At 40.5% G+C, this 17,714-nt stretch overlaps 1 protein-coding gene across 5 annotated transcripts in view; it reads left to right on the top strand.

The window, feature by feature from the left end:
* Lclat1 (lysocardiolipin acyltransferase 1) overlaps nucleotides 1-17,714 on the top strand; it is a 125,304-nt gene that overhangs the window by 60,299 nt on the left and 47,291 nt on the right. For all 5 annotated transcript variants that reach the window (XM_028873714.2, XM_028873708.2, XM_037198053.1 and 2 more), the window contains exons 4-5: nucleotides 8,260-8,406; nucleotides 11,917-12,033. In XM_028873714.2, coding sequence (XP_028729547.1) covers nucleotides 8,260-8,406; nucleotides 11,917-12,033 — 264 coding nt within the window. The remainder of the gene's footprint in view (nucleotides 1-8,259; nucleotides 8,407-11,916; nucleotides 12,034-17,714) is intronic.

The raw sequence follows: 17,714 nt of genomic DNA, 5'->3' as shown, positions 1-17,714 counted from the left end.
GGTGGTGGCACATGCCTTTAATCCTAGCAGTGGGAGGCAGAGGCAGGAGGATCTCTGAGTTCCAGGCCAGCCTGCTCTACAGAGTGAGTTCCACAGGGCAGGCAGGGCTACACAGAGAAACCCTGTCTCAAAAAGACCAAAAAACAATCAAATAAAAACCCCACAAAACATTGGGGCTGGAGAGATGACTCAGTGGTTAAGAGCACTGGCTGCTCTTCCAGAGGACCAGGTTCAATTCTCATCACCCAGCATGGCAGTTCACGACTGTCTGTAACCCCAGTTTCCAGGGGATCTGATACCCACACACAGACAAAACACCAGTGCACATAAAATTAAATAAATTTAAAAAATCTTTTAAAAAATGTTGTTACTTGATAACTCTCTAACTATTGAAATCAATTAATATAGCTCCTATGACTTCTAGTAAAATATTTAGACTTTGATAGTAGATGGAACATGGTCATTACTTATATATTTTTAATCAAGCAGAAATTTTCATCAGCAAGTAAATGTTCTGAAAAAAGCACTTTTATATGGAATAATTTTAGATTTATTGGAAATAGAAAGGTAGTAAAGGATGTCCCCATTTACCCAGTCTCCCATGCTGTTCGTTTTGTTTTGTTTTGTTTTGTTTTCATAGCAATAGTTCATTCAAATGAAAGGTTAGATTGGTATTGTAGAAGTAATAAATAGTCAACAATCCTGTTTTTTCATGTCATTTTTCTGTCCTCGCATCCCTCTGAGGAACCACTTTTCTTTTAGTCATTTTTGCTCCACTTCTATTGCCGCCCGGGGGACCAGCCTCCAGCAGCGCAGGGCTCAAAGGGAATCCACAGAGTCTGCGCTTACTGTGACTTCTCTATCTGAGTGGATAAAGGGAAAAGACCTTCACACACTCTTTTGACGGTTTTCTTCAGACCTTTTCTTTATTCTTCTTTTGCATTCTCTATTTTTTATTTTCCTGGTGATTTCCTTCTCTCATTCTTGATGTTTTTCATCTAATTCCTTCTGACTCTCTTGTTCTTGATGTTTTCCTTCTAACTCATTTTAACTCTATCTTTATTCTTTCCCTTACAGCCTATATACCCCAGCAAAATCTTCCAGCCAATATACAAATTGCAATGTGGTTACATTCTGTTTTTCAAGTGAATGATTACAGTAAATACTAGTAAAAAAACAGCATGTTTTCCATATCCTTTACATGATTAAACATTTTACGTATTATAGGTGAAAAAAATTATTCTAAGAACCCATGTACATTCATTCCCAAGCAACTTGTTATAGGTTAACAATGTGTAAGTAAGCAAGATATTCTTTTACTGGGAGGCTGCATTTTGCAGTTACAAAGAAAGGACCAGTCATTTATTACTTACCTTGAAAGGTAATCTTTTAAAGAATCTTAAAGGAGTCACAAATCTAAATTTTTATGTATGAAAAAGAATCAGTCAGCTCTACTTTAAATCTTTGGGGTGCACACCCACTCATCAATAGTTTCTTATATCAGGAGATCGAGGGCAGACATGGGTACAAGGAATTAATTGTCACCTTTGATCACCAACCAATCCTAGCAAGAAGGCATGTCAGCTAATGATAATTGGGCTGCTTTGTTCTTATTCCCTGACCTTAACGAGTTCGTCACTCAGGTATGCGCCTTTCTAAAACTTTTGATTGTCTTCTTGGGTTTTTCACCTCAAAGCTATTTAACAAAAACATCTTAGTCTAACCTTAAGTTATTTTCAAATCTTTGATTCAGCTATGATGCACTTTGAAGCCCATGAACACATCTCCCAACATTAAGATTAAAAGAATTTAAACTAGCTGGGCTACTGGGACTCAATTGTTTTTTCTTAATCATTAACCTAAGCCACAGTCTATACAGCTCCTCAATAGAAACTCATGTGTTCAGGCTGTGTGACACTTCTTTGTTTGTATTTTTATCATCAAAACTCTATTTAAACTAACTATTATTATCAATTACATCTTAGGAAGAAATCAACTTCATCATAATCCACAGGTAAAAATGCCTAATAGAACAAGATGTTTTCTATGAGATAAACACACTACATTACAGGCAGTGGGGATCTCCCCACACCTGTTCACACCATACTAGATAGCAGAGCAAGATGTCAGCAGCAAACATGTAAAGGCACAGCTGAAGCAAAAGACATTCTGGAGATTCACCCGTCAGTGATCGCCTCCTGGTGGCTGACACTTGCACTTCAGTTGATGCCTGCTGCTCCTCTGACATGGCTGCTGCTGGCACACTTATGTCATCATGCACTTGCTTTACGTGGTGCTTCTGGGTAGTATCTTCTCCATTTTAGATTGAGCTTTTTCATGTTTCTACCTTAGATCGTGGTCAAGCATCTGGGGGATAAATACCACAGAGGTGAAGTGCCAGTCTCCTCTCAGAGAGGTTCATGATGGCAAGTGCTCTGTCATTGGTGACACTTACCTTAATCACTTGAGTGATGTGTGGTGTCAGCCAGGTTTCTCTACTGCCTTGGTACTATATTCATTACACTATATTCTGTATATTCACCAGTAACCATATTAAATTCATCACTAAAAATCCATGCTCATCATATTTGTTTTATTATTTGGCTTATTGTCTAGTGCTATCATTATTTTATTTATTACTGAAAACTTTTTAGCTTTGGATGTTGGAAATTCTTGCAGGCTGATACATCTGTCTTTTTTTATATACCCATCTTGTTTCTTTTACCTGCTTATATTCTGATGTTCTAAGACTCTCCCTCCCTCCTTCTCTGACAAGGTCTCACTATGTAGACCAGGTTGGCTTCAAACTCAGAGAGAGCCATTTGCCTCCAAGTCTGCAGTTAAAACTGTGCACCACCCTGCTGGCTCTACTTCCTTTTGGACATGCTCTCTGTAGGAGCTGTTTTCTTGCCTTTCCCAGTATTTAGTCGATACACACATTCCTTGGCTTGTAGCCTCTTCTTCCATCTTAAAAGACGGCAGTGGCAAGTTGAGTCTTTACCCTTTCATTTTGATTACTGAAGTCCCCCTTCATGCACTTCAATCTCTTCTACTTTTAAGGGCTTTTATGACTACTTTTGGCTCACTAAATTAATCTAGGTTCATCTTCCAGTGTTAAAATCAGCTGTGTAGCAACCTCTGCTGCCCATTGTCTGTAATGTGACATATGCCGTAGTTCAAGAGTTGGCATGTGGCTATGCTGAGGGATTTGTCATGGTTCTGTCTCCCACATTGGAGGTGCTATTATAGTCTGGATATTACAGAGCTAGTGATATACTTAGTTTGAGAATTCAATAAAGGTATGGATAGATGATAAAGTATCTAGAAATTGATCAATGGCAAATCTAAAGGATGAAAAAACTATTGGCCTGTGTTAGAATGGAACCCTTAAATTGCACCACAAATGAGAATCCTTGTCTTGCCAACAAATGCCATCAGTGGATGTTTATTTCCTCAATGTCAAACAAGGATGCAGAGTCTGCCAGGAAATGGGGTAGTTTCTAGTGTAATCTCGACTCTTCTCGAATATAACGGGAGGTGCCATGCATGCTTTTTTTGTTGTTTTGGTTTGTTTTCCTTCTCAGTTTTGTGGTTTTTCAAGTTTGGAGTTGTGTTTTAAAATGTTTGCTTTAGAAGATCGTTTACTTGCTCACTTGCGTTTTTTGCCTTGCCTTTGGTTTGAGTACAGGCATCTGTGAAGCCTCATAGCAGGCATACTGCAATAGAATTCTTGAAGGGAAAGGTCATAAATTAATGGTCTGCCTCCAGTCAAGATATTTTGAAAAACCAGAGGCTTTGTGGAAATTGATCCTCTCCATTTGTTACATAAGTTCCAGGAAGATGGCGTTCCCCTGACTTTGTCTATGTGACAGTAGTATTGGGACTGAGGTTGGCATTCTGGGAACTGTGACTGCTTGTTAGTTAGTTTCTGCATTTATTTGTATAGCTACTGTTGCACACAAGCACCCACTCAGTCATGTTTCTCGGGAACTTTGTGGTAGTGTTTTCACTTACAGTCTGCATCTGCTCAGATTATTCATTCTTAGTTAATTAGAGGCCTTTGGGTAGCATTTCTTGGTTTCTTCCTTATCCTCTATTCAGAATCGAAAATACCATGGACGGGAACAATTGTCTAGCTACTTTGGTTTCTGATGTCTCTTTCATAGTGCTGTGGAAGAATGCTACCTTACTGCATGCACTAGCGGTTATACAAACAGCAGTGATAATGCATATAAGTATACTTATTAAGAAACAATGTATTGGGACTGGAGAGATGGCTCAGGTTACCAGCACTGGCTGCTCTTCTAGAGGTTGTGAGTTCAATTCCTGGCAACCACATGGTGGCTCACAGCCCTGTATAATGAGATCTGCTGTCTCTCTTTAGTGCCCTCTTCTGGCACACAGGCATGCATGCAGGCAGAAAACGGTATACATAATAAATAAATATATACATATATATTTTTTTTAAAGGAAAGGATGTTTAAGTTAAAAATATTCAATTGACCCAGCTGGTAGTGGTGCATGCCTTTAATCCCAGCACTTGAGAGACGGAAGCAGGTGGGTCTCTAAGTTGGAGGCCCTACAGAGGGAGTTCCAGGATAGCCAGGGCTACACAGAGAAGCGGAAACCAAAAATACATTCAAGTAAATAGTTTCTTCTAGCAAATTCTACACCTTAATAAAAAGAAATGTAAGGAAGAACAAAGCTAAATTATAGATTGTGACTGTGGTGGGACACAGGGTACCCAGGGGTTCCTCCCCTCTCCTTGAGAGATGGTCGATGCTGACACTGTGACCGGGTTTATAATGAAGATGGCATCAGTGGGGCTAGCTGACTCCACACATTCTTTCTGTAGAAACCCAGGTGAAGACAATGCATGGGAAACTGTGAAAATGTGAGACGTAGATTGATTTGTAATTTTAAATTGCGCTGCCGTTAACTAACTCTGGAAGTTTAAGTAAATGTTATGAAAATACATGTTTTGAAAATTTCATTAAGGTTAAGTAAAATCCAAGTATTTTTAAACATGGATAAAATATGCACTGGTGACAGTAAAATGTCACCTGCAAGATGTTCTTGTTATTTTTTGTTTTTATGAAAACAACAACAACAAAAATTGTGGGAAGGAGATTTGAAAACACTGGTGCCTGGCGTTTAAGTGGCAAGGAAAATGGTAGAGGCCAGGGAAGGGGTGTGGTCTGCGGAGAGGAGAGAGGTGGGCGACGGCAGAGAGAGGTGGGCAATGGCGGAGAGAGGTGGGCAATGCGACGCTGTTTTCCTTACGTCTGTGTGTGTGTGTGTGTGTGTGTGTGTGTGTGTGTGTGTGTGTGTGTGTGTGTATGCCATGGTGCACGTGTGCAGGTCAGAGGACCTCTTCTCTTCTACCACGTGAGGCCTTGGGATTGAACTCAGGACATCAGGCTCGGCCGTGAGGGCCTTTAGTTTCTGAGCTGTCTTGTCAACCCTAGAACATTCTTTACAAATATGAACACAGTATAAATAAACATTTGTAGAAACTGTACAGCTTTAAAGAGTTGAATGTTTTATACAATTGGACTTGTAATATGAGTAATAATTCTCTGAGCATATACGCTATACTTTTATAAAGTATGCTGATTTTATAAAGGTTTATTAATATTTAAGTTATGTGTGTGTGTCCTCATGTGTATGTGCTCAGGAGTGCAGGTGCCTGTGGATGGATACCTAGTTGTGTCAGGTCTTTTGGAGCTGAAGTGATGATGAGTGGTCACAAACTACCCAACATGGGTGCTGAGAACCAAAGTTGGGTCCTCTGAGGGAGCAGTATGTGCTCTTAACCACTGAGCCATCTCTTCAGCCCCTTCACACTGATTTAAAACATTTGGTGCTGTGATTTCAAGCCAACAAAGTAAGGATAAATAGCATACTGGGAGACAGTTATGAGAATCAGATTATTGTGAGTTCAAGGCCAGCCTGGGATACAAAGTGAATTTGAGGCTAGCTCAGGCTTGGGCTACATAGTGAGAGGCATTTCAGAGTGCCTCATCTGTGCAGTTGATAAGATAGTAACTGTTACTGATTCATAGTTGTCTTAAAAATTAATGCAATGAAATGCTCAGAATAATAAATACCAAGCACGTTGTTAGCATTCGCCAAACATTATTTTTATAATTACACTCCTTTTTCATAAAATAGCTGGTGTGGGAAAGAACCATTGGCAAATATTAAAAACAAAAATATGATTGTTGAAATTAGCTCAGTTATTGGGACAGCAGAGAACAATCATAAAGCCGAGGGAGTGGTTGGTGGGCTGTCGAGTAGATAGCTTGGGTTTGGCTTCTTCCTGGATGCTGGCCGCACTGGCTGCTCCAAGGGGTAGAGGGCTGTGGGAAACGTTCTGAGATTCTGAGGAAACAGTGATTTGGAACCTCAGATTCTATTTTTAGCCAAACCAGCTTCCAAAGTTAAGAACCAAAAATACATTTCAGGAATGTGAGGACAGAAACAATTTTCAAAAGAAAGGACTAACAGAAGGGCACAAGCAAAGAGTTCGGCAAACTTGGGGTCAAATCTAAATATCGAAAACATTTCCGTCTAGTTTAGGAATGTAGTAGAGAGGTAAACAGTCTTCGGAGCGATTGAGTGGTTCGTTCCTCCAAGTCCTGTAAGAAGGGTGGTGGTAAGCAGCATACATTTTTGGCATTATTTTACTTTTAAAAAATTAAACTTAAATTTAAACTGTAGTCTTCCTGTTTACACAGTGGTAGAATTAGGAGCTGTTTTGGTTGGTGGAGATTAATAAGTGAACTCCGTGTTGATGGGGTTGTGTGGTTCAGCAGGCTTACCAAATATAGAAGGGTGAAAAAAAGCCAAGGAATGAAATGGGGTGTTCTGTTTCCAAGCCAATCGAGCTGAGGTCGGCACACTGTCTGCCATGGGGTAGGAAGTTCATGTTTCATATTCTGGGCAGTACGGTCCTGTGGCAGCCATATTGCCCCTGTGGCACCCAGTGCTCCCCAACATTGTTAGACAGAAAGAGCTATTGATAGTGTACATGAACAAATGGGACGATGGCTGAGTTCTAGGAAAGCCTGGATTTTAGAGAACAAGAGAAGGGACAAAAAATCCTTCATTTCAACCAAAGACGGGAACAATGGGAGAGGGGGACACCAAGAAGTGTAACAGGAAAACATGAAAAATGTCAGGAAAACTTACCCCTAATAAATATGACCAGAATAAAGATTTCTAGTAGCAGTAAGAGAGTCTCAGAATCGGTTTAGCCTAAATTAGGAGCGAACGGGATAGATAAACTGTAGCATATCTGTATTCCAGAACAGCACTGCATGCTTGCAAGGCATTACCCCTCGTCCCTAGTTGTTGAGATGAGTGCTGTAGTCATTGTGTGTGAGTTAGAGAGGAAGACTCTCATGGGCATTGTGGAGATGGACCCCATACATAGGCTGCCAAGAATGGGGACCAAAGTGCTTTGGTGGGAATCAGAATCAGCTCTGTTTGGCTCAGCAGCAAGAGGCTTTGGCCTTCACTACACATGCTATCTTTACTGCCTGCCTGCCTTTGCTTCACACTCTCTACTTTCCCATGGTCCTGGGTATAATTTTAAGACAGGGTGGACATTCAGTTGGCTTACAGAATTACTCTGTGTGGCCCAAGCTTATCATGCTGTGTGAGCTCTTCAGAGACTGCATAGGCTGTCCTGAGTCAGGCATCTCCCACAGAGGCCTGGGAAGACTGGGTAGGGAAGGGTGGGCAGGCATCAGAGAACAGATGGGCTTATCAAGGCTACCTTTTCAGTAATAAGGTGGGTCTGCCTCTGAGATAGGCAGTGTGACCACATACACCCACCAAGGAATGCACTTGGTAACATTCCAGAATTTCCCTTTCCATTTAAGTAAAATCTGCTGACTACTGTTGAAATTAGCACTTGCATTTAGTTTGAGAGTATAGGAAATGAAATGTTAGAGAATTCTTCTGTGACCTGAGAAAGTTCATTTTTTACTGCTTGGTAAATAGTACTGCCTTGAGATTATAGTGACAAGCTATGGCTTAAAGGAGAATTTTAAGAATTTTGCAAACCTCAGGATCACCAAACTCCTTTAAAAAATACTGTGGCTTATGTGTTATTAGTGCTAAATTTATGGTATGTCATAGAATGCTTATGATAGTAAACATAGTAAAAACTTGAAGAACCAAAAATTATGATTAGTAGGATGTGGATATCGCTGTTGAAGTTCATGCAAATGCTTGTTAATTTTTCCCTAGGCTGGGCCATGCAAGCTGCTGCCTTCATCTTCATCCATAGGAAGTGGAAGGACGATAAGAACCATTTTGAAGACATGATTGATTATTTTTGTGACATCCGTGAACCACTACAACTTCTCATCTTTCCAGAAGGAACTGACCTCACAGGTGAGGCAGCCTGGGTTTGGGTCATAGAATTTAAAAACTTAGAAACCGCTAGTCAAATCTTCTTTTCCTAACATGAAGTATGTGAATATCAACAAAATTAATGGATGCCTCCCAACGTCACTCAGTTAATCAATGGTACCCAAGCCAGACCTAGGGGAACAATCCTAAAGGTCCAGCTACTCAGGAGAGTGATGCAGGCAGATCACAAGTTTAAGACCAGCCTCAGCAACTTGGTGAGTCAGTATCTCAGAGTGAAACGATGGCTGTGCAGAAAGCTCAGCGGTAGACTGCTAGGGGGCCCTGGTCCGCTTCCCAGTACTGTGGGCTGAGGGGAAGACCAAACAGAAAGGACATTTTAAAGTGTAATTTTATGCTGGGTGGCATGCCTTTAGTCCCAATATTCTACACCTTTAATCCCAGCATTCAAGAGGCAGAGGCAGGCAGCTCACTGAGTTCAAGGCCAGCCTTACTCAGGCTAGGGTTCTACTGCTACAGAGTTGCATTTCCAGCTCTACATGATATTTTTGTAAGTTAGCATGGTATTTACATTCGGGCCCGCTTGCAAAAGTCATGCTTGTCGTAGACTGGTTATGGAGATTTGCAGTATTTTTCTAAAGCCAACTTCTACAGATAATTTTTACTGAGTTGGGCAAATTACATGATTTCTTTGTTTTTTAAAATGAGCTAACAAAAATATTTCCAATTTAGAAAAAAGATCATTTAATTTTAAAGTATTTTTTAATTATTAGTGTTAACTTTAAATTTGGATTGTTTTAAACCCTATTACAACATTTTATATTTTACTTTAAATTCTGAAACTAGTTTGCTTGCATGTTTTTAGATCAGTGTGTTTCACTGTGACTTTATATATGTTCTGGCTTCATATACTATAGTTGGTTATAACTTTTGTTAAGGGAAGCATGGTATATTGGGAAATTGAAAGACACAGAAAGAAGTCTACACAAAGGTTGCTGTAATCCCACAGCCCACGAATGAACACGATTGGAAATTTTGCTCCATTTGGGTCATCCTTTGGCCACAGATACACAAGTACATTCTTGGGAATGTGTGTATGTGCAGACCAGCTCTTCTTTAACCTTCAGACTGGCAAACAGACCATGTGTTTCTTTATCTGTTTCAGTTCTCTCAATGTTGTGATCTTTCACATCGTTCGTCCTAATTTTTAGGTCCATTTTCCTGAGTTGGAAAACAAAAACTATTTCTGGTTTTAACAATGATAATACAAACAATATGACACTCTTGTATATAAAGTTTCTTTATGTAGTAAATATCCTAGTGTCTGAAACATTATATACAAAATTAATTCCCTTCTTTAGAGCTTATGTTAGATGAGGAATAAGCTAAGAATATGTACAGATGTTGTAAGAGTTTGTATAGAAAAATAAAGCAAGGTGGGTAGATAGAGTAAAGGATGCTAGTCTGTAAAGTGATCAGGGCAAGCCTCTCTATTAAGTTTCTCTTAAAAAGTAGGGATCATATGTAGAAGGCCGAAGACTGCATCAGCAGCGGGAGGCCTTCTGGGTAACTGGACACCAGCTGCACAGGCCTGAGGTCGGAACATGCAGGTTGGCTTGAGAAGATGAGTGGCCGGCATTGCTGTGGGTGTGGGTGGAGGCGGTGCTGGGGTGGGAACGTTGCAGGCAGTGAGCTGGCAAGAGGCTGCGGTTGGAAAATGGGATGCAAGTGCAGTTACTAATAATGACGGCCTGGGAACGGGAAGATGGAGGAGGGGGAGAACATGCCACACTCAGTGGTCTGATCATTTCCAACTTCCCACAGTGTGACTGGACATTTTAGAGCTGTGTGCGTTTGTATTCACATCTGCAACAGAATTCAGTTATACCTGAGAACCCCAAGTCACCAACAACTGGAAAACAGACTGCCCACCTCTCTGGTTCCTCTGGGACTGCTAATCCCATTTAAGGTCTGCCAGCTGGCTGGACCAGAAGTACTGTTTTTTCGCCCCGTGCCCAGGATAGTCACAGACTAGTGGAGAAGAGCTGACTGATTTTCATGTCCAAGGCCTTTCCCTTTAATTGCTGGGGAAGCTGTGGACACTGGACTCAGTGCCTCTGTCAGAAATGAACAAGGCCTCTAAGAGTATCTGCTGGCTGTTGTGTATCTGTGGTTGCTGGAGGCCTGGAGGACTCCCAGTCTTAAATGTACTCCCAGGAAAGCTGTGTTTGTGTAGATCTTTTTCTTACACTAGCGTGTAGGTTTCCAGATAGAGCTGGGTTGCAGGCCCTAGTGTCTGCTGTCATCAGAAGGTGTTTGATGATCTCTAGTCAAGGCCAAAGTTTTGAACACTTTATTTTCCAATTGTATTTGCTGAATAATGAGTTTGGTTCTTCTTGGAATTTGTAAAGTGACCTCATGGAATGGAAAAAGAAGTTATTGCCAACAACTGGAACATATACTTGTCTCTGTAACTATATTCAGCCAAACCATGTTCAGATGTTTGTACATGATGTGCTAATCATGTGCTTATTTTGTTGTGCAGTGGTTTTGGTTAGTAATATTAGCCCCTCTGTGCTTGAGCAAGGCAGATATTTTACTGCTTTGAAAGCCTAAATTATTGGGTTAAAGAAAACATTGATCTGATATATTTGATTGCTGGCCATTTCTTCTGGATGTCTCTAAATCCTTGACTTTTGTTAATTTTCAGTTTTATTAGCATTTTTATATTATATTTGAACTTTTATTATTTAAGGATTTTTTTTATTATTATTGGTGGTGGTGGTAGGGATTGAACCCTGTACATGGTAGACAACTGCTTTATCACTGAATTACATCCTCACCTCACGTAAAGGTTCATGAACATTTGAGCTTAGTAGTTTTTTGTATTTTATATCTCAATTTTTGTTATATACTGGCTTTTAACTAATTTTAAATTTTGTGACATACATTTAAGGGAACTTATTAAGGCCTTGTTCCTAACATATATTTACATATATCCACACACATACCAATAGACTTCTTTGTAAGGGATTATCACAAATGTTTGCATTTGGGGGCTGGAGAAATGGCTCAGTGGTTAAGAGCATTTGATACTCTTGTAGAGGACCTAGTTTGGGTTCTAGCACCCACATGGCGCCCACATCCATTTGTAACTCCCGTTCCAGGAAATCTGACATCCTCTTCTAGCCTCCTGGGGCATCACACACACTGGCACACATATATGGAAGCAAAGCATTCATATATATATTCAAAAGTTTGCATCATCTTCATATACTGTCTGTAACAATGGAATATGTAAGTATCTTTTGGGGCCAGGCAACTTCTCACTGTTAGTCCTGGCTGTCCTGGAATTTTTGTTGACTAAGCTGGTCTTGTACTGAAGATCTGCCTGCCTCTGCCTCCTGAGTCCAGGGATTGAAGCTGTGCCCGCCATACCTGGTCATAAGTGGTATTTTTATCTATGAAATTCTTACTGTTTTTCATTACCCACTATCATTTTTTACTTTACTAACAGTCTATTATTTTGTTTAGAAAATAACAAGGCTCGGAGTAATGATTTTGCTGAGAAGAATGGACTTCAAAAATACGAATACGTCTTACATCCAAGAACTACTGGATTTACTTTTGTGGTGGACCGTCTAAGAGAAGGTAAGCACTTACCTTAAAATGTGTTTTAAAATAAATGTGGCACATTCTTCTGAGATTTATATGTAGCTAGCTCTCTGACATCTAGTGAGCCCTATTAGGACAGTACTCACCTGTGACTAATAATAATCACCCTACTCTTCTAAATGGTACATGCCATAAAATTGCCTGTGCCCAACATGAAAGGCCTTGAAACATGTAAGAGAAGGTGTGCTTCTTTCCCTGAATGGCATCACCGTTCTTTTAGAGTCTGATGTGCTTTAGGATACCCAGTATAATCTGCTAAAAGAAAGCTTCTTTACATGTAAGTACCATGATTTTGAAGAAATATTTGGTACTAGTCCAAAATCACATTGGGATGGTAAAACCAGAACTGTCTATGGGCAGTCTGGGTTATTTTTGAGACTCTTGAGACTCTGTGATTATAACTAATATGATGTAGACTTGTGGTGTTGACTTCCACTCTGCCAGTGGACACTGCCTGCCTTGCCTGTCTACATCAGCAGCTCGTGAAGGGTGGGCTTCTTGTATCTGTGGAAAGTGGTGCAAAGGCATTCAGGTGGTTTGCTCACACCTGTGTGTTCACTCTTGTCTCTCTCCTCTCCTCTCTCTGATGTAGTACCACTTTAGTATCTAACTTAGACTTGACAATATGGTTTCTAATGTATGTGTTTAGTAATTTCTTTAAAGGTATATGTGACATCAGGAAACACATTTCTCAGTTAGTAGAGGTTGACTTTGGGACATATCTTTTACTTATAAAGCTCATCCTTGATACAGACAAGATAATGGACAGATTATTTTATAGTTGATCAGAGTATATTTGTTCTGTTTTGTTCTGAAATCTAGCAACCTGATAACTTTGCTGCACCCTTGAGAAATGTATAGTGCTTAGTTGTCACTCAGAGCACTAGTCAGTAACCACATGCAGTCATTTTTTCCTGCCAGAATTGGTGACTGATTCCCCTCCCCTCACCCTGTATATCATTAAAAAAAAAGAGAAATTCATGATGATCTCATTTGCCTTGGCTAGAAATCCAGACCATAATTTTTTTTTATTTCATTTAGAATTGTGGACTACAAATCTGTACTGAAAAAGAAGAGACATGGTGATTGTTAAAACAGTAATAGCACTAACATTGAGTGTTTATAAGTATCAGGCGTTGTGCTGAGTATTTTTAATGTCTTCAGTTCCCTTCCTCCTCACAAGCTTGCAAAGCCGTTTTCACTATCACACAAAACGGGCACACAGCAAGGGGAAGGGAGTGACCAGTTGCTGGAACCGTGTTGAACCGAGTAGTCTGTGCTCCGTCATGTATAGCATAATTGTAGTTAGTCTCCAGACCACCAAACCACTGTCATAGCGAGAGGGAGCTGCGTGGATGAAGAGAGGATGTGAGAGAGAAAGGCCCGATGCTGGAAGGCTAATGGCCGGCCACAGGTGGAGGTCGGGATGCTGTGTGAGGTGACAGGAGGGGCAGGCTCCGTTTGCAGTGTTGGACAGATTTGCTTTCTTGGGAGGCAATAGGACTTGAAGTGAACAGAGAGGAAGATCTGCACCCGGTTCGGCAGTGAAGAGAGTGAGTCTTAGAGGCCATTGAGTCCAGAGTGCTCCTTTAGAAAAGGAGGCCCAGCATGGCTTCCTGATCTTCAGGTTGCGGAGATCTGCTTTTGACAGTACATTGTGAAAAGCAAGCTTGCTGTCATAACAAATGCCCTTATAATTAGTATTCCAATAGAACCCCAGAGACTGCACATTAGAACAAATCACCGTAAAGTGCCATCTTCATGAATCTCGATTGCAGCTGAGCTTAGCTCGCAGCAGCTGTCTACTGCACAGACAGCAGAGGCCGCAAACATAGGATAAAGCCAGAGCAGCATTGTTGAGCAAGGGGCGGGGCAAGCAAGGGGAGCCCAGGTCTCTCCTTAGAGGCTGTTTGACCAGGACTGAGAATACTTGGGAAACTAACTTACAAATGGAACACCATTAGGTAATGTTTTACAAGCAGGTTGTTTCTGTGGTCGTCACTGAGTTTTCTTTGAATTGCTTCATTGTTACCATCTGTGTGCTTGTTTTACGTCTTGCTGGATTCTTTCTTGGGGAAATGGAATTGCCCTGCAAATGAAGAGAGACAGTATTAGTTGCACCGAATCTTTAAAAAAGTCCCCGAAAGTAATACAAAGTAGTGTCCTAGCATGCTTTTTAGAACATTATATGTTATACTAGTAGGTATTCTGTATGGGTGATTCATACAGACTCCTAATCACAGAATCTTTCAGTATATGATCATTGTTGTTTCTTTTTTAAATACTGGAATAATCCAAACTCAAAAATAGTTACTAATTTAGAGGAAAGGCTTCACTTTTTTGTTTTAATTATCACTTATAATAAAAATGTATAATGTAATCTTAAACCTTAAAACGATTGCCCTCAAACACTCTATTCATTATAATCTTGGATGATTTGTAATTTTTCTTTGATTTCAACAAGTAATGATTTAGTCCAACCATTATAATTTTGTCATAGATACATACAGTTGTAATAGTCATAGTCACCAGTAGGAGGCACAGGTGTGCTCATTTGAAAGCTCTGACTCCTGTTGAAAAGACCTGGAAATAAGGCTCACCTGACTATACAGTGGAAGGAAATATAAACATTTGTTTTAAAGTATGGTCCAGTTTGAGATGGGATTTGTCTTTAAGAAGTTTATAGTCCTAATGGCTAGAGATACGAATGACACACAGTGAAAAATGTCTAAGTTAACATGTATGTTAAGTGCTAAGTTTTATGCAGATATTATGCTAAATAGTATGAAGAGTACTCATTTAAGAGAGTCCTGTGGTACTGAATTGGTGACTCTTGTAAGAAGCTGAATTCCTCCTGAACAGTGGAGACTATGTGAGCTGGATAGGCAGAAAGAACATTCATGGGTGAGGGGAGAACAAGAAAGGGCTAGTCAGGGCCAGAGTGGACCGAGCCGCCACCTTGTAGACCTCAGCCTGTGGGAGCTGAAGACCGCTTGCAAAGTGACAGTCAGTACTCGAAATGTTGTTTGGAGCCCGACTGTTGAAAAACGTAATCCCTCAGGTAGTCATAACTTTAGTCTATTGACAGGTTGAGTGTCACCAAGCAAATTGGCTTATCTATTAAGGCTCCAAATGAGCATGTAGATATATTTAAGTTTCAGGTTTGAAATCAGTCATTTCTATTTAAAAATTAAAACAAGTCTGTATTTCTGTTTGTACTTAACTTGTATGCATACGATCTACAGAGGAGGAAATGGAGGATATAGCCTTTCTAGGAACCTGGCTGGCACGGAGTTAACCACTAAATTCCTACCGAGTACTTTGGATCAGCACACTTGAACAGAGCCCTTCGATTTGTTCAGGAAAAGAGAAGTGCCCGCTTTTCATGCTGGATTTTATGCATATTTGATATCTGTGGGCCCGTGTCTGGCTCTCTGGTGTTGGTTATTGAAGCCCTCCTTTGCTGTGAGAAAACTGCAGGAACAGCAGTTCAGACAGCTCAGGCTTCAGCAGCGTTGTGGGGCTTTACCTGCCTCACCTTGAGGCTTGGTTCACGCCTACCTGCCTGCTGACGGTCTGTCGCTGCAGTGGCTTGGCCTAGGGAAGAAGTAAAGGCAGCAGAGATCACCACCCTGTGCAGCAAACACTCCATTTGTTTTAGTCAGTCAGCCTCTCCCAGGATGGAATTTCAGCCACCCTTCTTAGCAGCATGTGAAAGATGGTAAGGAAGACAGGCAGGCATACAAACAATTGAAATATTGGGGGCATCAAATCCTGACCTTTCATGGCACTTTTCTTAATTGCTGAGAGCCATTTATAAATATGCCAAGACCTTTCCGTTATGTTAAAAAATGTGATTGTACAATAGACCTTTGACATTTGCAAGAATATTTTCTGAGACCTATTATGCTTCCCCACATTTGCAGATATCTTTGTAGATTAGCAGTTGGCTTTCTTTTGAGGTCATGCCATAAGGAGCAAATCCTGTCTGTTGATTGTGATACATAAGCGCAGCAACACCTAAGAGGAGATTTATGTCCTGATCAGTGGGGTGAGCACACAGGCCACTTAAGTGACTTGGTGATTTATGCACTGTAAATGGCACTTCTGTTGACTCTGTTCCTTTTAACTCCCGTCTATAGCAAAACCAAAACCAAACACAAACGAAGAAAAAAAAACCTGAGCTTTTCACTGTGGACAGATTCTGTCTTTATCCTTTTAATGAACCAGTTTATGACAAGCTTCATGGGAAATGATGGAAGACATCTAGTTTATGTGCAACAGTTGCCTAACATTAGCAGAGGCCCATCATGTTCCAGGCATAGGGTCAAACATGGCTTCCCTTCCCTTCCCTGTGTAGTAGAATCAGTCGTGCTGCATTGTAAAAACGTGGACACTTAGCTTCAGCTCAGACCTGCTAGACCTGCTGCCTCCGTCTGGTGGTGCCATCCTGGGTTCATAGTCCCCAACCTCCCAACCCACTGTCACACATGCCGCTTAATTCTCCCAACGGAGCCATGTGCTGTCCCTCTACGGACAGGCTTCCTTCAGCAACTTGTCTGGGGTCATGTGGGTGAGCAAAAAGATGGTAATTTGAAGTTAGGTTTGTTTCATGCTAAAGCTCATGCACTTCTCAATATAAGTTCACAGTTTTTCTGCTACAAATACTACAAAATTTATTCCTGCAGCAACTCTCCAATCAAAGATTTCACTCTGAGCTCCTTGGGTGTATTATAAATTTTGTTTAAGTGTGTGTGTGTTGGGGTGGTGGTGGTTCACTATAGTAACTTTTTTGTTTGGTCTAATTCCTTTATTTACCGAGTCCATTTCCATTTCTCTAAGGATCAGTGAACATTTAGAATGGAATATTTTTACCTTAAAATATAACACCAGTTATGTCTAGTACACTGTACAGATAGGTTCTTTTTGGAATTATTGCATTATTTATTCCAGGTACCTTGATTGTCTTTGTGTATTTGTTTGTATTTCTTCTAGAGTTTAAAAATTGCAACCAATCCCAAAATCATATTTGAAGAGCCCATTCTTTCAAATCAGGGCTCCATTTTTCCCTTGTTTTAGCCACTAAGTCTAAGATATGCCTCATAACTTGATATTTACAATATAGGGTCTCTTTCTATTAAAAATAAAGGTGTCTATTTTTATTATAAAAAGAACATTTATTACAAGTAGGAAAATGAGGAAGAAGGAAAGTCAGCCAAAGCCTTAAGTAGTCACCTCTGAGAGACACTCTCTCTCCTGGCTCTGTCTGCTTCAGTGTGCACAGAGCGAACTAGACTGGGTCCAGTCATGCTCCTATTTTAAAATTGTTTTTAAAGTTATAATAATTTACAACATGACTTTCATTTGTTATTATATGTATTCTGCTCTATCAGAATACTGTTCAACTAGATTTCAGCTTTCCTGTCCTTACCAGTAATAATGCCTCATGAATAGCTTCTTAGGGGAAATTTCCTCAGCCTAATTACCATAATGTGTAAATTTTCTCCAGGTTTGGAAAAACCTTTTGCTTTCTTTATTTGACCCTCAGTTCCACTGAGAAGGCCTTGGGGGCATCTCTTCTGGACGGACACAGCCTCTTCTTCCATGGCCTTCATGTCCTGTTGGTGTGGGCCCCATCGCCTCTCCCTTTCTGTGTT

The sequence above is a fragment of the Peromyscus leucopus genome, chromosome 22 (genome assembly GCF_004664715.2).
Source record: "Peromyscus leucopus breed LL Stock chromosome 22, UCI_PerLeu_2.1, whole genome shotgun sequence".
NCBI lineage: Eukaryota > Metazoa > Chordata > Mammalia > Rodentia > Cricetidae > Peromyscus > Peromyscus leucopus.
Note: the sequence above shows the minus strand (reverse complement) of the source record. Positions and strands in the feature narration are given on the sequence as shown.